The 21602-nt window shown below is 42.1% G+C and overlaps 1 protein-coding gene across 2 annotated transcripts in view; it reads right to left on the bottom strand.

Annotated features, from left to right (window-relative positions):
• Positions 1-21602, bottom strand: part of HECTD4 (HECT domain E3 ubiquitin protein ligase 4) — a 5422508-nt gene that overhangs the window by 748074 nt on the left and 4652832 nt on the right. For both annotated transcript variants that reach the window (XM_044068422.1, XM_044068423.1), the window contains exon 58: positions 11866-11996. In XM_044068422.1, coding sequence (XP_043924357.1) covers positions 11866-11996 — 131 coding nt within the window. The remainder of the gene's footprint in view (positions 1-11865; positions 11997-21602) is intronic.

The raw sequence follows: 21602 nt of genomic DNA, 5'->3' as shown, positions 1-21602 counted from the left end.
AAGGAGCATCTAGTAATTTTGATTTGACATAGTCTGGCAAGGTCTGACCCATAAGCTAAGCATGCCTTCTCAGTACAGAACCAGTGACTGCTGCCCTGCAAGATGCTTCTAAGCCGTCAAAGCCACACTGCAAAGTATGCTTGCCGACTTGGCTTGCAGAATGCATACGCGCTTGTAATTCTTTATTTTCTGCACAGTCTGTAACGGTAGCTAATTTTTGCTTAATAAGTTCCATAATATATTGCTGGTACTTCAGCATATGAAACTAGCAATTCAATACCCTAATGGCAAGAGTTGCAGAGGTTTATACTTTTTTACCCCATCTGTCTAAAGCTCTGGAATCCCTGTCCGAAGGGATGGGATTCTTAGCTGTAAGTTGCTTTGATACCTTTAGGCCCCTGGGAGATGATCTCTGGGTCAGCAGTAGGATTTTTGAAAAGGAATTTATGAGAGTCAGGAACTCTGTAGTACTTGTCTGGTTTCCTAGGAGCAGGGGGCAAAGTATCAGGAGTTAGACTGGATTCCATAAAGACATCATCCACAACATCTAGAACTGGAGGTATTGCTCAAGGTCTATGTTGTGGCAAATCGAGAAATTCTCTGAGTCTCTTTTTGGACTGAGGATAGTCTTGGCATTCCCAGTGGAAATGCTCTCTTAAAGTATGCATGGTTTCGCCAAAAGAAAAATCCTCTGGAGGAGAAGCAGAAGGTATTGATTCCTCTGCATCTGAATCCTCATAAGCAGATAAAAGCATGTCTTCATAATCAGATACCTCAGACTCGTTGGACTCTTGGTCTGTTAAAGCTGCTGGGGACAGGTGTCTTTTTCTCTTAGTAGGGAAAGGCTGGCTTCCCCTAATCAGCATAATTAGGTCTTCTGCCATTTTAAGCATTTGGTGTTATGGCAAAGAATCAGGTGCTTGAGTTTGGGTTGTCGGTTTTTTAGGCATAGCTCGTACTCTTGGCCTTAGAAACTCAGTAGTTTTAGACAGAAATGAAGATGCGAAAGAAGTTGTCGGTTTGTGTTGAATATCGGTAGTGTGAAGAACTTCCAAAGAAGCCGGTGCCTGCTCAGTGTCTCCGGACCCATCCAAGGTAGAGACATCCGCAAGTTTCATAGTCGAAGAGTCTCGTGGCATACCGGACTCCGAACGGGTCTCGGTAGTGGCCTGCGAATACACTGAAGCGGGCATCAGGGGCTGGGAAAGCGCCTCACTGAGTACCGGCAAATTGGAGACTATTTATTTATTAATTTCAGTTTGGTTACCGGGGAAGTCCACTGGGCCAGTGGTGTGCCCATTTTCAGTGGAGGCCCGGGGAGAAAAGCTCCAATAAGCAATATGGTTACAAGGTTACATAATGCAACGGTAAGTACATAGATAAATGGATACAAAGGTTACACAATGCAGTGGAAAATACATATATGCAATCAGGTACAGGGGATAAATTGGCATTGAAATACAATTTTAACATAGGTAGCACAGTTTGTAGGTATTTACATTCAGGACAGTAAGTTTAGAGTGACTGGACAATAAGTATATATGAATTACTTGATATTTACAATATATACAATACTTGGAGTCAAGAGAGAGAGGATGCTTAGTCTGAGTATGTTAGCTTAGGTTTAATTAGGATAATAGAAAAGAGGTAATAGTGCAGAGAAAGCAGGAGAATGAAGAGCTCAAAGGAGAAATTCTTAAGATAGTTATGTAGGGCGAAAGCAGGAGCATTTATGTTTAGTGGATAGGTAAGAGAAAAGTAGGGTTTTGAAGGATTCAGAGTTAGGTGTAGTCCTGAGTGAAGGAGGGAGAGAGTTCCATTTTTTGCCAACAGTGAAAGCGATAAGGTGTTGGCCTGCAGGGCGTTTTGGTTTGTGGACAGAGATTAAATTTTGGTGTTCAGATCTCAAAGATCTGGTTGGGATGTAAGGGGGAAGGATGTTTGTTAAGGCTGGGCATTTATCTGGATAGAATATTAATTTGTGGGCAGTGGTTAGCTGGAAATAGTCTAGGAGGTTTGGAAGTTCCAGCCAGTTCAGAGATTGTAGGGTTAGGCAGTGGTGAGTAGAGGTTTTGGATTTAGTTGCGAATTTGGAGATTTTATTATAGCAAGTTTCGAGTTTAGAGGTGTTGGAAGAAGATATGTTAGTTAGTAGAGGGGCTCCATATAATAGAGAGGGTAGGAGGTAGGTATTAGCAATAGTTTGCCTTGCGGAGTTGGAGAGAAAGCGGTTATTTCTATAGAGCATGCCTAGCTTTTGATGGGTTTTCTTGATGTTTTGTTGGATGTGGATATCAAATTTAAGGTGTTCGTCTATGGTAATGCCGAGGAGTTTTGCGGAAGGGACCACTTCTATGGCAGAGTTGCTTTGGTTAAGGACTTTGAAAGCATTCTTGGTGAAGAAGAAGTTTCTGGAGGGAGGAAACAGCAGAATTTTAGATTTGAGTGAGAGATGGTTTTGGTGCATCCAGTTTTCGGTAGTGGAAAAAGCGGTTTGAGTTTTAGTCAATAGTTCAGGAAGGTTGGAGGCGGCACAGACTAAGGTGGAGTTGTCTGCATATTGGATAACTGGTGTATCAGGGATGACTGAGTGAAGGTTGTTAATGAAAATGTTGAAAAGCATGGGTCTGCAGATGGACCCCTGGGGAACACCGGTGGGTGTTGGCAAGAAAGAGGAGGTAGAGTTCTTCCATCTGACAGCTTGAGATCTGTCAGATAGGTAGCTGGAGAACCAAGAAAGGGTATCAGGGGAGAGATGAAGGTTGGAGAGATGAAAGAGAAGGTGCTTGTGGGAGATGGTATCAAAGGCTTTGGAAAGGTCTAGCAGTACTGTGGATACTAGAAATCCAGAATTGCGTGCTCGATTTACTGTGTCTAAGAAGGATAGTAAGGCGGTAGTGGTGCTGTGGCCAGGGTGGAAGCCATGCTGGGTGGGAGTTAAGAGGAGATTCTGAGTTAAAAAAGGCATAAGTTGGTGGTGGACACATTTTTCAAGTATTTTTGATAATGCAGAGAGTATGGCAATTGGGCGGAAATTAGAGATATTGTAGTTTTTGCCTCCTTTGTGGAGAGGTAGAATGAAGGCAGATCGCCAAAGTTTGGGTACATAAGACTCTTTTAAAGATCTGTTAATTAGGATGCTGATAGGGAGAGCAATACCATCAGCAGCAGTTTTGAGGAAGGAGGAGGGTAAGTTGTCTGGGGCATTTGAGCAAGGCTTTAGTTTTGATAGGAGTCTTTTTAAGAAAGTAGTTGGTACAGGTTTGAGTTGGAAATTAAGCGTACAGTTACTAGGGGTGCTGGGAGTAGAGGAGACAGAGTTGGATGGATTATTCTTGGGAAAAGATTTGGTTAGATTAGCTATGGATTCTGTAAAGAATGTGTTGAAGTGAGAGCTTAGCTCTGAGTCGGTTAAGCTACGGTCAAGGCAGGGATTATTCCTAGATCCTGGGAGGAGTAGGGAATTAATAGATTTCCAGAATTGTTTAGGGTTCTTGTTATTATTGGACTGAAGTTTACTGTAGTAATTTTTTTTGTCTGAGGTGATTCGTTTCTTTACTTGGTTGTGGAGTTGGGTGTATTGAAGTAAGGTAGAAGGCATCTTATTTTTTGGTAGAGCTTCCAGGATTTGTCCCTGGAGTGCATGATTTGTTTAGATTCTTTGGATAGCCAAGGAGCAGAATTAGTCTTGATTCGTTTGTTTCTTGGTGGGGCTTGGGAGTTGAGGGGTTTTTAGGAAGATAGAGTTAAATTATTCTACTGCATTGTCAAGGGGAAGAGTATAAAGGATTTGCCAGTTTATAAATTTAAGTGTGTTTGAGAAATTTGAGGGGTTGAAGTTGCTGAGATTGCGAGTGTGGATATAGTGGTGTTGGTGTTTAGTATTGTTGGTTGAGCGATGTATGAAGGCAGGGAGATGGTCACTGAATGTGTCTGGGATAGTACCAGAGAGAGTTATTTTATTTGGATGGGAGACTAGGACCCAGTCGATGATTGATCCTGGGGGGTGGTGTTTGTTAGGGCGAGTGGTTGTCTGTATTACTTGGGAGAAATTGCAGAGGTTAATGAATAAGGAGGACTAGCTTAATGGATGCGTTGTCAGCAGTTTTGGACCTGTGCGATCTGTCTCTGTCTTTATCCTGACGTTTTTTGGAAGATCAGTAGTCGGATGGCTTACCGAAGCCATTTCGGAATATGGAGAACGAGAGCGAAAGTATTTATCAACAATAATGGCCCGATGACGAATAGTTCGGGTGTTGAACAAGGCACAAAACCGACAGCGAGGTACATCGTGATCTGGGCCTAAAAAGGTGAAGCAGTAAGAATGGAAATCTTGGTGTGGTATTTGCTTTCCACGGGCAAGACAATTGTTAACTTTTTCTGACATCGGTTAGAGCAAAAAAAAGGATACCCAACAGGGTACTTAGCTTTAGAAGACTTCAGGATGATTCAATTCAGAAACGAAAACTCAGGTAACGGCCGACCAGCATTCATGCGACCTGCCTCTGCTTTGGGCTCCTCGGCAAGAAAGACTGATGTAATGGCATTGGCTGCCTGTTTTTATACCCCTGACGACCTGACGTCAATCCTGGAGTGACAGCAACTGATGCAGAAATACTAAGTTTCTGGTATTCGGGCCGACTGAGGGCAACCTGCAGATAGATAACCCAAGTGTGATGACTGCAACAATGAAACACGAAGAACATCCACAAGTGACATATTGCAAACCTAAAAGTGGTGAAGACTAAACTTACCTGGATACCAAGAATATAATTTTTGTCCCTTGGCTATAGGAGGGGGATTCATCATAAAATGGGTAGGCTTTGGCATTTCATCCCAAATTAAACTATGCTACTGTAAAATGGAGCAAGACATTTGATCAGGTCTGACCGAGTTTGTCAAAGCTGGACATCTATAACTGTTTCCTGATAACATTATAACTCAGTATCACATATAACAGTGGTTCAAATGTATTATGTTTCAAAGTGGACTGCTGAAGTACACAAGCTGGATGATGCTGGAAAAAAAAGGAGGGCTAAAAGGCCTAGTGCTGTTTTGCTCATGTACATGCTTATACTCATGGTAAAGTACAAATTATGAACATATTAAATGTGAAGCTATTACAAGCTAGTCCCATGCCAGAATGAAAATATATTAATTTTTAATTATTTGTGCATCCACTGGTAGATACCAAGTATGTTTGGTTGTGCTTAACAGATCACAGATTGCTTTGTTTAGCTTATCTGCAACTTCTTACAATTTCATTCAACACAAACTGCTAGAACAAATGGTTTATGTTTTGGAAGATAGAACATAAAGCTACTCTTCTATGTATGCACCTTATGAATTCTTTAAATGTACAATAATTGTAGTCTTATATACAAAAATACACAAATCTATTATAAAAAGAAACTTACACAAATCTATTATAAAACGAAACTAAGACTTCAAGGGCAATCTTCCTCCTTTAAATCAAGCCTACAATGTTGCTACTATGAGGCAGTCTAATGGGGGAGCACCTCTCCCGATAGGGTACTACAAGTGGAACAGCTTTGCTGGGAGAACACACTAAAGGAACAATGCTTATATTATAGAGATGAACTTACGAAGAACATCTCAAAAGTCATCCATGATCTAGACAGTATGAGGGTTTTTTTGAGGTATTTGCCACTTGGGCAGAAAGGAAAAGAAAGACAAAGTATTTCCAAAGACAGGAGGGAAAAAGAAAGCTACCAGAAAGTACAGTTTTGTACCTACCATAAATGTAGATGTCCGAACTGGATAGCATCTGCAGTCATAACAACTGGGTTGTCCTGTCGTCAGGCAGCCCTGCAGTCGGCCGGATTCCAAAGTCCGGGTCCGGCTTCGGCTGATGTCGCACTTCACCCGACGTCATCTCTGCTGGTCTCCGGGTATAAAGGCATCAGCCGACGCCATTTTCTTCAGTGTTTCTTGCCCCAGATGCCAGATGCCCTTCCTGGAAGGCTAATTTTTGGATAAATGCCAATGTTTCCAAAAGGATAGAAGGCAAACTCAGAAAATAAGCATGTATGTACATATATACAAACAAATACACCATAAGAGACTCCCCCCACTAGCTAGCTATTAAGAGGGTAAATACCCTAGGAGTACCACAGAGGGAAGGAGGGAGGGTAATCCTGACTGCAGATGCTATCCAGTTCGGACATCTACATTTATGGTAGGTACAAAACTGTACTATGTCCTTCATGGATGCATCTGCAGTCATAACAACTGGGTAGAATACCATAGCCAACTAAGGGAGGAGGAAAAAATTTAGATTATGGTGTGGTTAGGATCCCTTGCAGCACAGCTGTGGCAAACCCTGCTCGGGATCTGGAGTACAAAGGTAAGTTATAATGCTTGGCAAATGTATGCACGGAGGTCCAAGTAGCCGCCTCAATAATGTCCTTGGTTGCCACACCTCGTAGGAAGGCTGTGGTAGTGGCTGTTGCCCTTGTAGAATGAGGCCTTATGTTCTGTGGAATTGGTTTTCCATGGAAGGAGTAACAGAATTGTATACAATTTCCTATCCATTTGGAGATTGTCTGTTTGGAAATTGCTTTTCCTTCCTTTCCTGTTGCATAGGCTACAAAAAGCTGATCAGTTTTTCTGCTACTTTTTGTTCTGTCCAGGTAGTAGCATAACTGTCTATGTACATCCAAGGAATGCAGCATTCTTTCCCCTCTGTTTTGTGGGTTGGGAAAGAAGGTAGGTAGGTGGATTGCCTGGTTTAAAGACACTCTGGATATCACCTTAGGCATAAAAGTAGGATTAGTCCTCATGGACACTCTATCTTGGTGGAAGATTAGGAAGGGCTGTACCGCCATTAGGGCCTGAAGTTCAGAGACCCTCCTTGCTGAGGTTATTGCCAGTAGGAAAGCAGTTTTCCACGATAGATGCTGTAGGTCCGCTGTAGCTGCTGGTTCAAAAGGTGCGAGTGTCAATTTTTCTAGCACAAAGTTCAAATCCCAAGCTGGCAATGGTGGTTTCCTTGGAGGTTTTACATTCTTGATTCCTCTGAGGAACTGCCTGAGTAAAGGATGTGAAAAGACAGGTGGATCAAAGCTGTATTCTGCTGAAATAGCTGACGCATGTATCTTGATGGAGGAATAGGACAGGCCTGTATGTAGAAGCTCTGCCAGATACTCCAAAATGTTAGCCATATCTATAATTGACACATCTTTTCCTCTTTCAGTGCTCCAAATGACAAACCTTTTCCATTTTCCTGCATAGTTCCTTCTGGTTGAAGGTCTGCGGGCTTCAAGGATAATGTCTTTAACCCTTTGGGAAAGTTCTGGGTTAGTTGCTGCTATGTGATGTGCCATGCAGTCAGTTGCAACGTTTTTAGGTTTGGATGCATGATGCTGTAGTTGTTCTGAGTTAACATCAAAGGCATCAGGGTATTGGCCACATGTTGTCCCGAGACATGCTCCTCAGTAATGGGTACCAGTGTTGTCTTGGCCAGTTTGGAGCTATCAGGGTTATCCTTGGACGTTGCTCCTTGATTTTTAGTAATACCTTGTGTATCAAGGGAAGAGGTGGAAATGCATATGCTGTTAGACCTTTCCAGCTGAAGGAGAGCGAATCCATTTTCCATGCAAGTGGGTGGAATGTCCTTGTGCAGAATTTTTTGAGCTGGTGATTGAGAGGGGAAGCGAATAGATCTATCTGTGGTCTTCCCCATTTCTTTGAGATGGTCTTGAAGATGTCCGGGTGTAGCATCCATTCGTGGGCATCCGATGTGGTTCTGCTCAATATGTCTGCTAGAGTATTGTCCTTTCCCGGTACAAATATTGCCTGTAACTGGATGTTGTAGCTGAGTGCCAGGTTCCAAAGCTCCAAAGTCATTCTGCATAGGGGTATGAATGAGTGCCTCCTGCTTGTTGATGTACCACATGACTGTGGTGTTGTCTGTCCTTATCATCAAATGGCCCTCTTTGAGAAATGGTCTGAAATTTTGGATTGCCAGTTTTACTGCCAGCATTTCTTTTAGGTTGATGTGCAGGTGGAGTTGATCCTCGTCCACAATCCTTGTAATGCATTTGTCCAGCATGTGAGCCCCCCATCCTAGGTCTGAGGCGTCTGTTGTGATGGTCTGGCTTGCTTGATAGCTGCGAAAGGGTAGGCCTGGGTTTGACTGGCATGCTTGTGCCCACCATAGGAACTCCTGTTTTAGGCATGGGATCAGTGGAATTTCCGCTTCTAGGCTGTGCCTGTGTTGGGACCATAAATTCCTTAGGTACCACTGTAGTTTTCTCATATGTAGTCTGGCATGTGGAACCAAGATTATGCATGATGCCATGTAGCCCAAGGCCTGAAGGACTTTTCTTGCTGTTAACTTGTTCTGTTTTGTTAGAGCCAAGAAGTAAAGAGGGAGTTCTTTTGTTTTTCTGCGGTTAGGAATGCCATTTGTTTTACAGTGTCCAATTCAGCCCAGGAATGTCCTTGTTTGGGATGGTATCAGCCTTGACTTTTGCAAATTGACTGTGTATCCCAGTGCTTGTAGCAAGTAAATGACCCTTTGTAAATCTGTTGTCAGCTTGCTTTTGTTGTCCCCTTGTAGCAGGCAGTCGTCCAGGTATGGATGAATTTGGATTCCCTGTAGTCTGTAGTGGGCGATTACTGATGCCAGGCATTTTGTGAATACTCTGGGCGCAGTAGATAAGCCAAAGGGCAATGCTGAGAATTGATAATGCTCTGATCCTGCAAGAAATCTGAGGTATCTTCTGCAAATTGGTCGAATGGGGACGTGCAGGTATGCCTCCTTGAGATCTAGAGTTACCAGCCAACACTCCTTGCCCAGCATGGGAAGAAGTTGCTGTAGGGTCAGCATTTTGAATTTTGGGACAATGATGTATGTATTTAAGGTGGACAGGTCGAGAATAGGTCTCCAACTTTTTTCCTTTCTTGGAACTAGGAATAGTCTGGAGTAAAATCCTTTGCCTTGTTCTGTTATTGGCACTCTTTCCACAGCTCTCATCTTTGCTAATTGCATTATCTGCTGTAGAGCTTCTGTTTTTTGATTTGGAGGCAGGTTTGGCATTCCTCTTTTGACTGGTAGAGTGTGAAAGTGGAACCGGTAACCTTGGCGTATGGTTTGCAAAATCCACTTGTCTTTTGTGATGTAGTGCCAGTTTTTCAAAAATAAGGTTAATTTTCCGCCTAATGGAGCTGCTATTTGTTCCCTGGTAGGCGGATGTAGAGTTAAGTCACTGTGATTGTGCTGTTGTAGTGGTAGTGGCTGAGTCTGTGCCTCTGTTATTACCTTGCCACTGTCGTCCTCTGTAGGCACCTCCTCTGGATTGGTTTCTGCCTCTGGAACGTCTATTCCTGCTCCTTTGGGATCTTGTGGAGTCAGGAAAGGACCAATTTTTGGCAGGCCAGTTCCTGCTAAACCTTGGTGGCTGAACCTGCAAGAAATCTTTAACCGTTTGAACAGATTTTGCCTTTTCTTCCATTTTCTTCATTACCTGCTGGGCAGGTGTACCAAACAAACTGGTCTTATCCATAGGAGCATCTAATAACTTAGATTTAACATGTTCTGGTAAGACTTGTTCCTTCAGCCATGCATGTCTTCTTATCACTGTGCCAGTCATGGCTGATCTAAATGAAGCCTCCAGTGCATCATAGCCACATTTTAAGGAATGGTTACTAACCTGTTGTATGTTATTTACCATTTCTAATACATATTTCTTATCTATAGAGTCGTCAGAGGATAGTTTTTTAGTTAACTGATCAAGCATAAACTCTTGGTATTGTATCATGTGAAACTGACAGTTTAAAGCTCTAGCTGAAAGAGTAGCTGAGGTATAAACTTTTTTGCCCCATCTGTCTAAAGACCTGGCTTCCCTTTCAGAAGGAATAGGGTGTTGCTGTGGTCGAGGCTACTGCCTTAGGCCCCTGGGATATAGTTTCGGGTCTGCAAGAGGGGCCTTGTATAGGTGATGATGCGTGTCTGGTACCCTGTAAAATCTGTCTGGTTTGGCAGGGGCTGGAGGTAAGGAATCTGGTGCAGAGCAGACATCATTAAAGGCATCGTCCACAACAGGGAGGACAGGAGGTATAGCTAAGGGCCTGTGTTGTGGAAGGTGCAGAAAAGTCCTAAGTCTTTTTCTGGAGTCTGAGAAATCCTGTTGCTGCCATTGGAATTGTTCTCGCATGGCATGTAAGGTTTCCCCAAAGGAGAATTCTTCTGGTGGAGAAGCAGCTGGAATGGATTCTTCAGCATCTGAGTCTTCATAATTGGAGAAAGGAGCCTCTGGCTGGTCTGTAATATCTGAGTCATCCAGAATCATCAGAGGACACAGGCTCGGGGCTCTGCCCTAGGTCTCTTCTCTGGGGGCTGAGAGGCCCTGTCTGGGTGAGATTGAGATCCCCTAATTAAGGATATTAAATCTTCTGCCAGAGTAAGCATTTGTGAACTAGAGGTAGGCCTGGTTGAGGGGGGTTTAACAGGCACTGATTTAGTAGACTTGGCTGCTTTAGCCCTGGCAAAGGCCTTAATGGACATGGCTGCAGGAGGCCTAGCTGCACCACGTGCTGGGGTAGAGACATCCAAAGGGATGGTGTCTGATAATTCACTAGAATCCACTGTAGTAGGTAAAATTTCAGAGGCCGATTCAAGTAAGGTAGCAGGAACCTCAGAAGTAGTCAAAGATTCAGCTGTGCTTTGAACAGTTTTCTCGGTTTCGGCCGAAACCGAGACACTCATGATTTGCTTCACCATGGTTTCGGCCGAAACCGTGGACCGCGAGTGTCGGTCTTTTTCTTTGCGTTTCTTAATTTGGGTAGTCGGAGGATCCGACGGCATAATGTACGCAAATTCAGAACCGAAAAACTGTTCAGCAAACTCCGACCGACGCCTAAGCGTTCGTCGGTTGAAGGAAGCACAGGCCGAACAGGCTGCTACGTCGTGGTCTGGGCCTAAACAAGGCAAACAGTAAGAGTGGAAATCTTTATGAGGTATTTGTTTCCCACAAGTTAAACAGTTATTGACTTTTTCTGACATCGGCTGAGGCAAGAAAGAGTCCCCAACGGGGTACTTAGCTTTTAGAAGTCTTCGAAGTAGTATTCGGTAGTAGAAATCTCTGGATCCGACCGAACAGCTTCTGCTTCGGGCGCCACGTGGCAAGAAAGACTGGAGAAAATGGCGTCGGCTGATGCCTTTATACCCGGAGACCAGCAGAGATGACGTCGGGTGAAGTGCGACATCAGCCGAAGCCGGACCCGGACTTTGGAATCCGGCCGACTGCAGGGCTGCCTGACGACAGGACAACCCAGTTGTTATGACTGCAGATGCATCCATGAAGGACATCTGTGGAATGCTCATCATACCTACATTTAAACAAGATAGAAGTAATTAATATCACTTATACAGCCTAAAATGCAGGTTAATGTAGAATATAATCCTACTCCCACCAACTCTCTTATTTTAACCACAGGGAGTACCTGACATACTGAATTGTAAATGAAAAACACTCGACAACAAAAGTGAATGCTATCACACTTATTTCATACAGTTTTTAGACAAACGTGTTTCTTGCACTATGCGGTGTTACATGCCTGCACATCATAGATGCTTGTGTACAACAGTACTATACATATGCAAAAAAAAAATAATATATATATATATATATATATATATATATATATACACACACACACATACATGTATATATATATATATATACACACACACACATACATGTATATATATATATATATATATATACACACACACACACACACACACACACACACACAAGGCAAATATAAACAACACTGTGTACAGACAAAAGATACAATCACCATTAAGAAAATCTGTATTTAAGTGATGCAACTTACTCTTTGCGAAAGCCAGTAGGACTCTCCTTGCAGGACACAACTACAAATGCAGCACCAGGAAAGTGAACATCCATGCTGACTTTAGACTCCGAAATTACAAACTCTTCAGATGGAAACTGTTCTGGTACATTCTAAAAATTAAAAACTCTGCGTTGATATTCTCTTATGCTTAAAAGACAAATATCTCTCAAAAAGGGCCATGCTGTAAACAACTGTATTCTGGAGCATTAATGTTTACAAGGAACACAGGAAACATAGGCTAGTAACAGAAGACCCAGATATACAATCATTTATACTGACAAAATAAGACATCTTATTTATAGGCACTGTTTTATGCAATAACTTTGTGCCAATTTAAAGCACCATAAAGACAGAAATAATAAGGAACATTCAGGAAAGACGTCTTGAAACTTCCTGCAAAATCACAGAGCTGCATCTAGTCATGAAGGCAAATATTGAGGGCAGTGTCCAGTGCTTTAGCTATACCATCCAGTGCATTAGACAAGACGTGCATGAATACATTAATAATAGACGACATAGTCACCAACTGGATTTTCAAAGACCTACAGGACTCCACCATAGTGGCACTGCCCGGGATTTAGAAAATTCCTTTGTTGCATCCTTCTGCAGTCTGGTCAAACAGGCTATGTAATTCAGTGCACGCCAAGACAAAGGTGACTGAAACATACACATGCTACACACACCTATCCAATATCCTGGATACTTTAGTGGAGGTGTACAGTCAAACTCTCTTGGTGAGTTCCCTTTAGTGGCTGCAGCCACCACAATGACATCCAATGCAAGCCTCTTACTCCCAATCCTTGGAGACACTAGAATTCTGTCTGGTTTTCATGAGAATGTCTCTACAATATACAGTTCTTTCCAAACCTGTTGAAACACCAGGTCCACTATACAGTCCTCCATGGGTACTTTCTGAGTCATAGATGATTCTGTACCAAATGCCTTAAGGAACACCGATTCCTTAGGGAAGGAAGACTGGTGGACCAACCTCTCCTCTAAGTAGTTCCAGAAGCTTGTTAAACAAAACATTTTCCTAGGGATATTTGTGGGACCCTTCCCCTTCACTGAGGTCAGTGTCTTCAGTTAAAGATTCCTGGGTGGAATCTAAATGCCTCCTTTTGCATTTGTGTTTCCTATGATCCTTCATGGGGGGGGGGGGGGGTAACAAGGCAGAATCAAAAGCAGTAGGGGAACTCATGGCTTAGGGTGGATCAGAGACGCTTGATGCGGACTTCTCCAGACTGAGATGATGCAGCACCAAAGAGCCAGAAATGGTAGGGTACAGGTTTTGAACCAAGGAAGAATGGGTCACCCCCTTCTCTCATGTGGGAGATTTTCTTGAATGCTGACATTGAGGCAACATGCAAAGAAGACCTCCTTGAATTTGAAGACCTTGAAGGCAGTTCTCCTAGTTTCACTACCCTTATCAGATCTGTGATGGAGGTGGAGCCAAGCTGTTGAAAGCCAAGACCTTGAGAGGCAGGGAAGACTCCAAAAACCTCAGAGTTGACCTCGACCTTACAGCTCTGGGACCCATCCAGCTGCTCTAAATTCATCAGAGTGGAGTGTGTCAAAGAAACTGTTGAGTAGACAACAGCCTGGTCTTTGGTTCCAATAGGTAGACCACGTAAGTAGAACTTGGATCCAAGGTTACTGGTTCTGATAAACTGACTAGAAAAGAATAAATAATCATTGGGGAGGAGAGGCGAGAAGAATCCCCAGGTGGATCTAAGGCTTCAAAAAAAGGCCCTCATCACTTTATCTAATTTCAACTATGCCAAACTCTATGAGGATTGCACACACCTTGAAGAAGTCACAGAGGGCGGTCTGGAAGATTGGCGCCATAGCCTGTCAAGGGGGAGGAAAGTTGTCTATATCCTAGGAAGAAATGGCTCCAGAGAAAAAAAAAATGGATTCAGCAAATCAGAAGACATTTGGAGATACGACCTGTATGTTGATCTGACCCCAGACCTGACAGAAAAGCTGGCGAACCTGAGGGCTGAGGTGCCTTCAGAGCACGTCCTGCCAAAGTTGAAGGATCTGGACACCTTTTGTGACTCTCTTTCTTCACCTATCTTTGGAAGAATCTCAGTCTCTGTCTCTCACTCCTTGGGTATATACTTCTCATCCCTATTATAAGCCTTCTTGGAAGGAGGAGACCCAGAAGCAGAAGGTGTTGAATCTCACGGTTAGGCAAGGAGAAAGTGCTTCAACATCAGATTAGAACATCAATATGACAAACCGCATGGCCAAAGGAGGCACAAATTTCACATTCTTCCTCTAGATGGGCCACGCTCAAACAATAAATACACTTATCACATGACTCTTGTGATGGAATCTTGTGGCCGGATGTCACACAAGTTTTAAATCTTGAATCTTTGTCAGCCTTATGAGACACACACACACACACACACACACACACACACACACACACACACACACACACAAATACAAAAATAACAGTCACCACAGAAAAAGGGAAAACTTTACACAAAACAGACCCAACATGTCTAATACCCATGAAGGAAAGGCCTAAGTATTAGCCTCAGAAATAACACCCAAACTACTAATTTTAATTTTTAGCTTTTTTCTTTTAAACTTGTTACAAGCAAACACCCAAAAGAGGTCAGGAGAGAGAGAGTAAAGGCAAAAAGTCAAGGATGATCTCTATAAGCAAAAAACGTAGCTGACAAAATCTTAACTTTCAAAAATGCATCTGACATCTTGCATGGCAAATGAGAATTGAGGGTAGAGTGGAAGATGGAACATTATGGGAGAGAGAAGGAAGTTGAGCCATGGAGCCAAAGCCTAAGTTGTGGGACTTGGATCCGATAAACCAAAGTGTTGAGGAGAACAGAAAAGACATCAGATTTACTTACACAACTGTACTATGTTAATTATTGGACCAATTTCCACTTGTGAAGGTCTGTCACAGTCTTGCCTAGCTTGTCTATCACTACATTTCTCTCAGACAGAATGTAAGAAGCCTGTAGAATGAAACTGTGCTGAACTGCAATATCCCAGGCTATCATGGCTAATTTGCACAGAGGGAAAAATCAGGGACCCCCTCTCCATTTGTTTTTGTAGCATATCACCATGGGGTTGTCTGTGATCAATTGTAGCAGTCCTGCATACAACAGATAACTGAGAGAGTTAACTTGCCCATCTTTTTGATGTTTGTGTGTTTAGGTCTGTCATTTTGGTTCCAAAGACAATGCATTTTTACCCCAATAGAAACAACCCCACAAGCAAAGTCTGACACATCTGCTGATACAAACTGTAATGGTACTGGAAGGGAGAATGGGAGACTTGAATTCAGATAAAACTGGTCTCTTCACCAAAGTAGTTCTCCCTTTTTCAAATTCTAAGACTCAAATTTGAAAAGTCAAGGGGTGATGATATTAGGACCAGTCAAATTTTAGATACCAGTGAATCTTTCTCATATGGAGTCTAGCTAGAAAATCATGAGAATCACAGATGGCATGAATCCTAAAATCCTGATAAACTACCTTGATGAAGTGAAGAACTCAGGGAACAGATGCAGATATAAATCTAATTTTCCCATTGGAGAAAAGCACTTTGAACGGATGTATCCAGGAGGCATGCCAGGAAAACTATTCTGTGGGACAGAATTTGAAAAGATTAAAAGAAAAAAAATTGAATGTTCTCAAGGAAACCCAGTATGCGAAGATCATCTTTTCCAAAAATGAGAAATTCCTGATAATTAGCAAAAGACACTGCAAAGATAAGCAATTCATCTAAATAAAGAAAATATTGAATACGTTGGTGTCTGCCACAGGTATTCACTGGAGCTAGACACCTTAGAGCAGTGCATAATTCAAAGGGTAATACAGTGAAGTGAAAGTGTAATCCAAAAACAGAAAACTTTAAAAAGGGTTGAAATCTGTGGCCAATGGAATGTGATGACAAGGTTTCACTTTATAATCTCGAAACACTAAAATATCGAATTTTAGTATTTCGAGACTATAAAGTCAAAAGTGCAGTTATGCGAAACTGAAGAATATCAAATGCGGAAATGTCGAATCCGCCACTGTGTTGTCGTGTTTGTGACATGCGATGCAGTTTGTGGATTTAGCTGGGGATTCAGGTAAGTGGTGCTCTTGTAAGGGTACTGGGTAGGGATTTTAGTGTGTATGAGTGTGTGTTAGTGGTGGGTTTTATGTATTTGCGTGTTTAGTGCGACTTTGGAGTTAGTATATATAAGTGGGGGGGTGTGGGGGGAGCAGCCCCATAGGGGTGCAGGGGACTTGCCCCTGCTATAAATAGGGTAGGTGTGTTTTTTTATGTTGTGTTTGTGTGTGCTGTTTGCAGTAGTGTGATTCGGTAGGTGTATGTGTGCTTGTTGTGTGATGGTGTGTGTATGTGAATGTTTACGATTTTGAATTTCAAGGTTGTGGGTGTTAAGTTTTTTGGGCTTTCGGCTTTATAGTCTCAAGATACCAAAATTCGGTATTTTAGTATTTTAAGATTATAAAGTGAATGCAATGATAAATAATAAATCTGGAGTTATAAAAAAATAAAGACTGAAAGGGGGAATAAGAGGTAATGGGTTGTGAAGGGGTACGATTTTTAACTATAGAACTTTCACAAGCTGGTTGAGAAAGGAAAGATCTAGGATTGGTGTTCATGAAGCTTCTTTTTTTGATACCAAAAACATCCTTGAATAAACAACTTTTCTTGCTAGGGACAGAGGGTCAGGTTCTATTATCCCTACTGCCAGGAGTTGCTGATTAACAGGAGGAAAATGAAGCTTGAATTTTAATCTCACTGCTGAGATAATCTCACTTCTCTTCTGCCTGGTCATTTTCCACAAATACTCTGGTGACTCCAGTTGATAATGCATTACCCTTCTGCCACATTTTTGCCAAGAGCAGCTCCTTCTGTTGATATGACTGCATCCTGACTACTGTAAGTCATGGCTTCTTTCTCATGGCCAAATTTGTGACACTGACATGATGTGTCCTTTCTATTAACAGATCCTGTTGCAGAATAACAGTCCAGCTGCTTACTTACACTTTCATACAAATTATGCAATCTGTTCATTTCCAAAGTTTCTGTTTTCAAACCAGGAGCACTTTAATGAACCTACTGACTGATATGTTGCCATCTTGGAAGTTTCTCTTGAAACAGTTGTTCTTGGCAAGTCTCATGCTCAGCCAGACATTTTTTTTCATTTCGGCCTCTATTTTTTTGCAGTTTTGTCAGTCCATCTGAATAACTACTTAAAATCTTCTAATTTTTCCAGACTTTTATTTGACTTATTTTACACACCTGTGGGTGCACTTGTGTTTTTCCCCTCTAAATTACTTGAAACCATCTCCTGCAGGAAAGCTAAAACTTGAACTCCTTTTTGCTGAACAGCTGTATGATTCTCCTCAAACATTTTTTATTCAACTTTTCTGGCTGATTTTCTCTTACTTTCTCTAACTTTCTTCTTTACTACCATCCAGGCTTGGTAATTACTAGCCAGCAACTGAATTTTAGGTTAATCAATAAATTGTACTTGCTTTGTTTCTGGAGTTTAAATCTTCACGAGAGAGCACTAATCAACCTGTTAATCAGCATGCAGTCAAGTCCTACTCTTTGTATTACTAACACACACACACACGTTGTTACACTAGACGTTCAAATAAACAGCAATGATGTTGACACCTCAGAGCATACAAAAATAAATGACTGTTGTTTTTGCAGGGGGACTTCCTGAGCCATCACACCCCCTGCTAATTATAAATTTGCATCAACTCTGAGATAGCACAATCCCTGGAAAAGGGGCAAACTCCCTGTCCCTTGGAACTGTCTATCTTGAACACCTGTCAACCATTTTTTTTTCGCCAATCAAAGTGTGTTGACAAAACAAACATCAACATTAGGCAGTTTTGTTTATATACTTAGGTTCATAGGTTCATATACTTCTGTACAGCTATTTCTATTGTCCTTAAAGGCTTGCTTCCAAAACCTTATCTATGTATTCCTAACAGTTCACTTTGCTCTACCATCTCCATTTTCTACTCTAATGTATAACTCTCTGCTTTTGTTACACATAAAAGCCTCAGTTGTGCATTTTAAGGTATTCCTTCATATCAGGGACAATTGCCCAACACAATGCATCTGAAATTCTCCAGATGCAACTAACTCTAGGTAAGACTGCAGTCCAAATTGTAACTTGCTACAGATCCCCCACCATGCCCTAAGATTCTCACTACACCTCTCTAAACATACTGGAAAATATTAAGATACAACCAAACACCCTAATACTGGGTGATTTCAACTACCCTGCCATTAATTGGGAAAACTACTCGTGTACCAACACTTTTGCCCAACAGTTCTTGGAATTCAAAAATTCCAGTGCCCTGGATCAACTAACCATAGTCCCACTAGGGGCTCCAATATCCTAGACCTGGTCATTACCAACATGGGAAATCGATGCTCCACACCAGTGGTCACCCCCTCGTTGGTCAGGTCTGACCATAAGCTAATCGCCCTTGACTTCCACATCCCTCCCCCACCCCCCAGTAAGGAAACCTCTGTAAAAAAACTTCTCCAAAGCCAGCTTCATGCTACTCAAGTCAGAAGTGACAAACTTCATGACACCCATGCAGGTGGGAACTGAAAGTTTGACTGCTGAATCCTACACTAAGGCACTGTACGAGCACATCCACTTGTGCATGAATCGTGCCATCCCAAATAGAACCAAGACACTCTCCTCCAAAAAAAGGAAGCCAATCTGGTGGTCCCCTGCCATAAACAAACTTTACAACAAAAGGAAGAAACTGTTGCAGAAAAGACGAAAATCCTAGGATGCAAAAAAACTCCCTTACCAGCCTCAGTAAGAAGCTGAGATCCCTCATATAATCCTCCAAAGCTAGTTACGAAAATAAAATTGCCAAACATTTCAAAGACAACCACAAGGCATTCTATAGCTATGTCAAGAATCTAAATGGTAATGCTCAGATCTGCTCTGAGCTACAACAGAATGGCATTAAATATACTGATCCCAAGGATATTGCCAATATCCTGGCAGATTGATGCAGTGTCAACTTCACCCCCCTCACCCCCTAAAGGGCCCATCTCAATATTGAAAGATTGCCAAGTTCCGGTAATAACGGCCACACAGGTAAAAACTGCACTCTCCAAAGCTAAGAATACAGCATCCATAGGACCAGACGACATCCTGGGCTGTGTACTACATGAACTATAAAATTAACTGGCACCTCACCTAAGTGTCATGTTTAAGCATAGCCTCACCTCAGGAATCGTGCCCACTAAGTGACACACAGCTACAGTTAACTCACTCCACAATCCACCTTGGATCCTGGGAACTACCGCCCTATCAGTCTGACGAGCCAGATCTGCAAGGCCATGGAACTTATAAACAAAGACATTGGCAACCTTCAAACACTGGACCCCACCCAGTTTGGGTTCGTGAAGGGCAGATTTTGTCTCCTGAACCTGAATGACTTCTTCGAATCAGTCTCCAGAGCTATGGACGAGGGTAAGGCGGTCCACACAGTCTATCTGAACCTCAACAAGGCCTTCAAAACCATCCCCCAACTCTGGAATCATTGATAAACTTACTAAGCTGGGGATTAATCCCTATGTCACTCGATAGGGTGCCAAATGACTTACTGACAGAACCCACACTGTTAAAAGTAGCCGACTCCAAATCCAACTCCAGACAAGTGGAGTACCTCAGGGTTCAGTCCTGGGATCACTCTTGTTTGGCATCTACTTCTCTGAAGTACAGGCCAACACTAAGGGACTCTGGCTAACAAAGTTCGCAGATGACTTCAAACTGGGAGCCATTACTGAATTCCCAAATGATGTGGATATTCTACAAAAGGGCCTTACAGAAACAGATGCTTAGTGCCAGAACCATGGGCTCAAGCTCAATGCCAAGAAATGTATAGTTATCCCCTCTGGGAAAAAAACATGTACCCGTGAATTACCACATAGGTGGTAGTACACTAAACACCAAAAGTGTGATAAGAGACTTAGGGACACAGGTGGACAGTGGTCTCACCTTCGATAACCACATTGCCACAACAGTCAGGAAATCCTTCTACGTGGCACACCTCATCACTAAGGGCTTTTCATCCAGAAAAAAGGAGGTCATTGTCCCACTGTACTCAACCCTCATTAGACCCATTGTAGAATACAACGCCCCATTTGTATGTACCTCCCAATACATCTTCAACAACTGGAAAGGCCGCAGAAATACCTTACTAAAAGAATCACAGGCCTAAAGCAGATGCCCTATGCTGACCATCTAAAAAAACTCCAGCTATACTCTGTCACATATTGTCTAGTCAGAGACTATCTCTGCTTAACATACAAGACCATGTCAAACCCAGAGCTGTTGGACATGCTACACTTAAAGAAATCCCAATCCCTCAGAGACACATGCTCCAGGGATCTAAACCTTGTCAACACAATGAACAAAACATGCTGGAGGGATAGGTTTCTGACCCAGAGACTCCCCAGACTCTGGAATAGACTGCTGTTACATGTCAAGCAGAGTGCCTCTTTGACCCTCTTCAAAAGGAACCTTGACGATTGGATGGGATGTAGGAAATTCACCCTGGGGATCACGTCAGTCACCCTGCTAGACAGCGGTCCAGGGAAGTAAATATTGCAGGAAGAAATAGCCAGGGAATTATTATGGCTAGGCTTGTATAGGTCCTAGGGCCGATAAGCTAGTACCAACCTATGAACCTATAAATACATTTCACAGGGAAAAAGAACTTACTCACTTGACTCTTTCCCTCTTCTCTTCCCAAATAAAGTCCTTCAAATCTTTATTAACTATCATTCACAACTTTTCCTCTGGCTGATAAAAGAATGCATTATCCAAAGGAACTCAACATATTTCACTGCCCTAATCTTTTGGTCCATGTCCACGGCATGCTCATTAGTTTACAATCTCTTATTTTTTAAATAATCTTCTGCATAGTCTCTTCACACATATCCCTAATTACCATAACTGAGTCCTTTGTAATCCATACACCTAAATACTTCATCTCTTCATGTCCCCATAAATATGAGTAATGTTGAACTAGTGCTATAGCCTTTGTTTTACCTTTGTTCATACTTGAAACTCTCTTAAAAATTCTCTCAACAAGTTAATATCACAGTCAGGATTTGTCAAGTACAAGACAATATCATCTGCAAACAAATCTAGTTTATCTTAGCTACCATGCCAATTATATCACTGAATTTGCAAATTCTTTATCTTTTCAGCTACAGACTCCAAGTATAATGCAAACTGGAAAAGAGAAAGAGGATATCTCTGCATGGTACCTCTAGTTAAACTCAAGTTGTCAAAAAGGATTCCTTCCAACTTTATTTTTGTCTCTGATCTATCATATATTTTCTTTATTAACTCTATTATACTGTTTGAGAATGCAAATGCTAACACTGGCCTACTGAAGAAGTCTCAGCATAGCCTATGAAATGTTTTCTTTGCATTCAGACTAGTCAGCAATAATAACATTTTTTTTACATTCTGATTTACTCTAAATCATCATTCTATTAATGTTATTAAATTAGTGTTGCCCTACATAAGAACCACACTGATCCACATGTTTTGGTAACATTTTTACCATTCTCTTAGATAACACACATACTTACTCTGTAATTATGATTTTGAATTGAATCTGGTCTAATATGAGGCAAAGTCTGCAGGATCCCTGCCGTAT

The sequence above is a fragment of the Protopterus annectens genome, chromosome 4.part0, assembly GCF_019279795.1.
Source record: "Protopterus annectens isolate FY-2018-M chromosome 4.part0, PAN1.0, whole genome shotgun sequence".
NCBI lineage: Eukaryota > Metazoa > Chordata > Ceratodontiformes > Protopteridae > Protopterus > Protopterus annectens.
The sequence above is the reverse complement of the archived record's forward strand: the minus strand, read 5'-3'. Positions and strand labels throughout refer to the sequence as shown.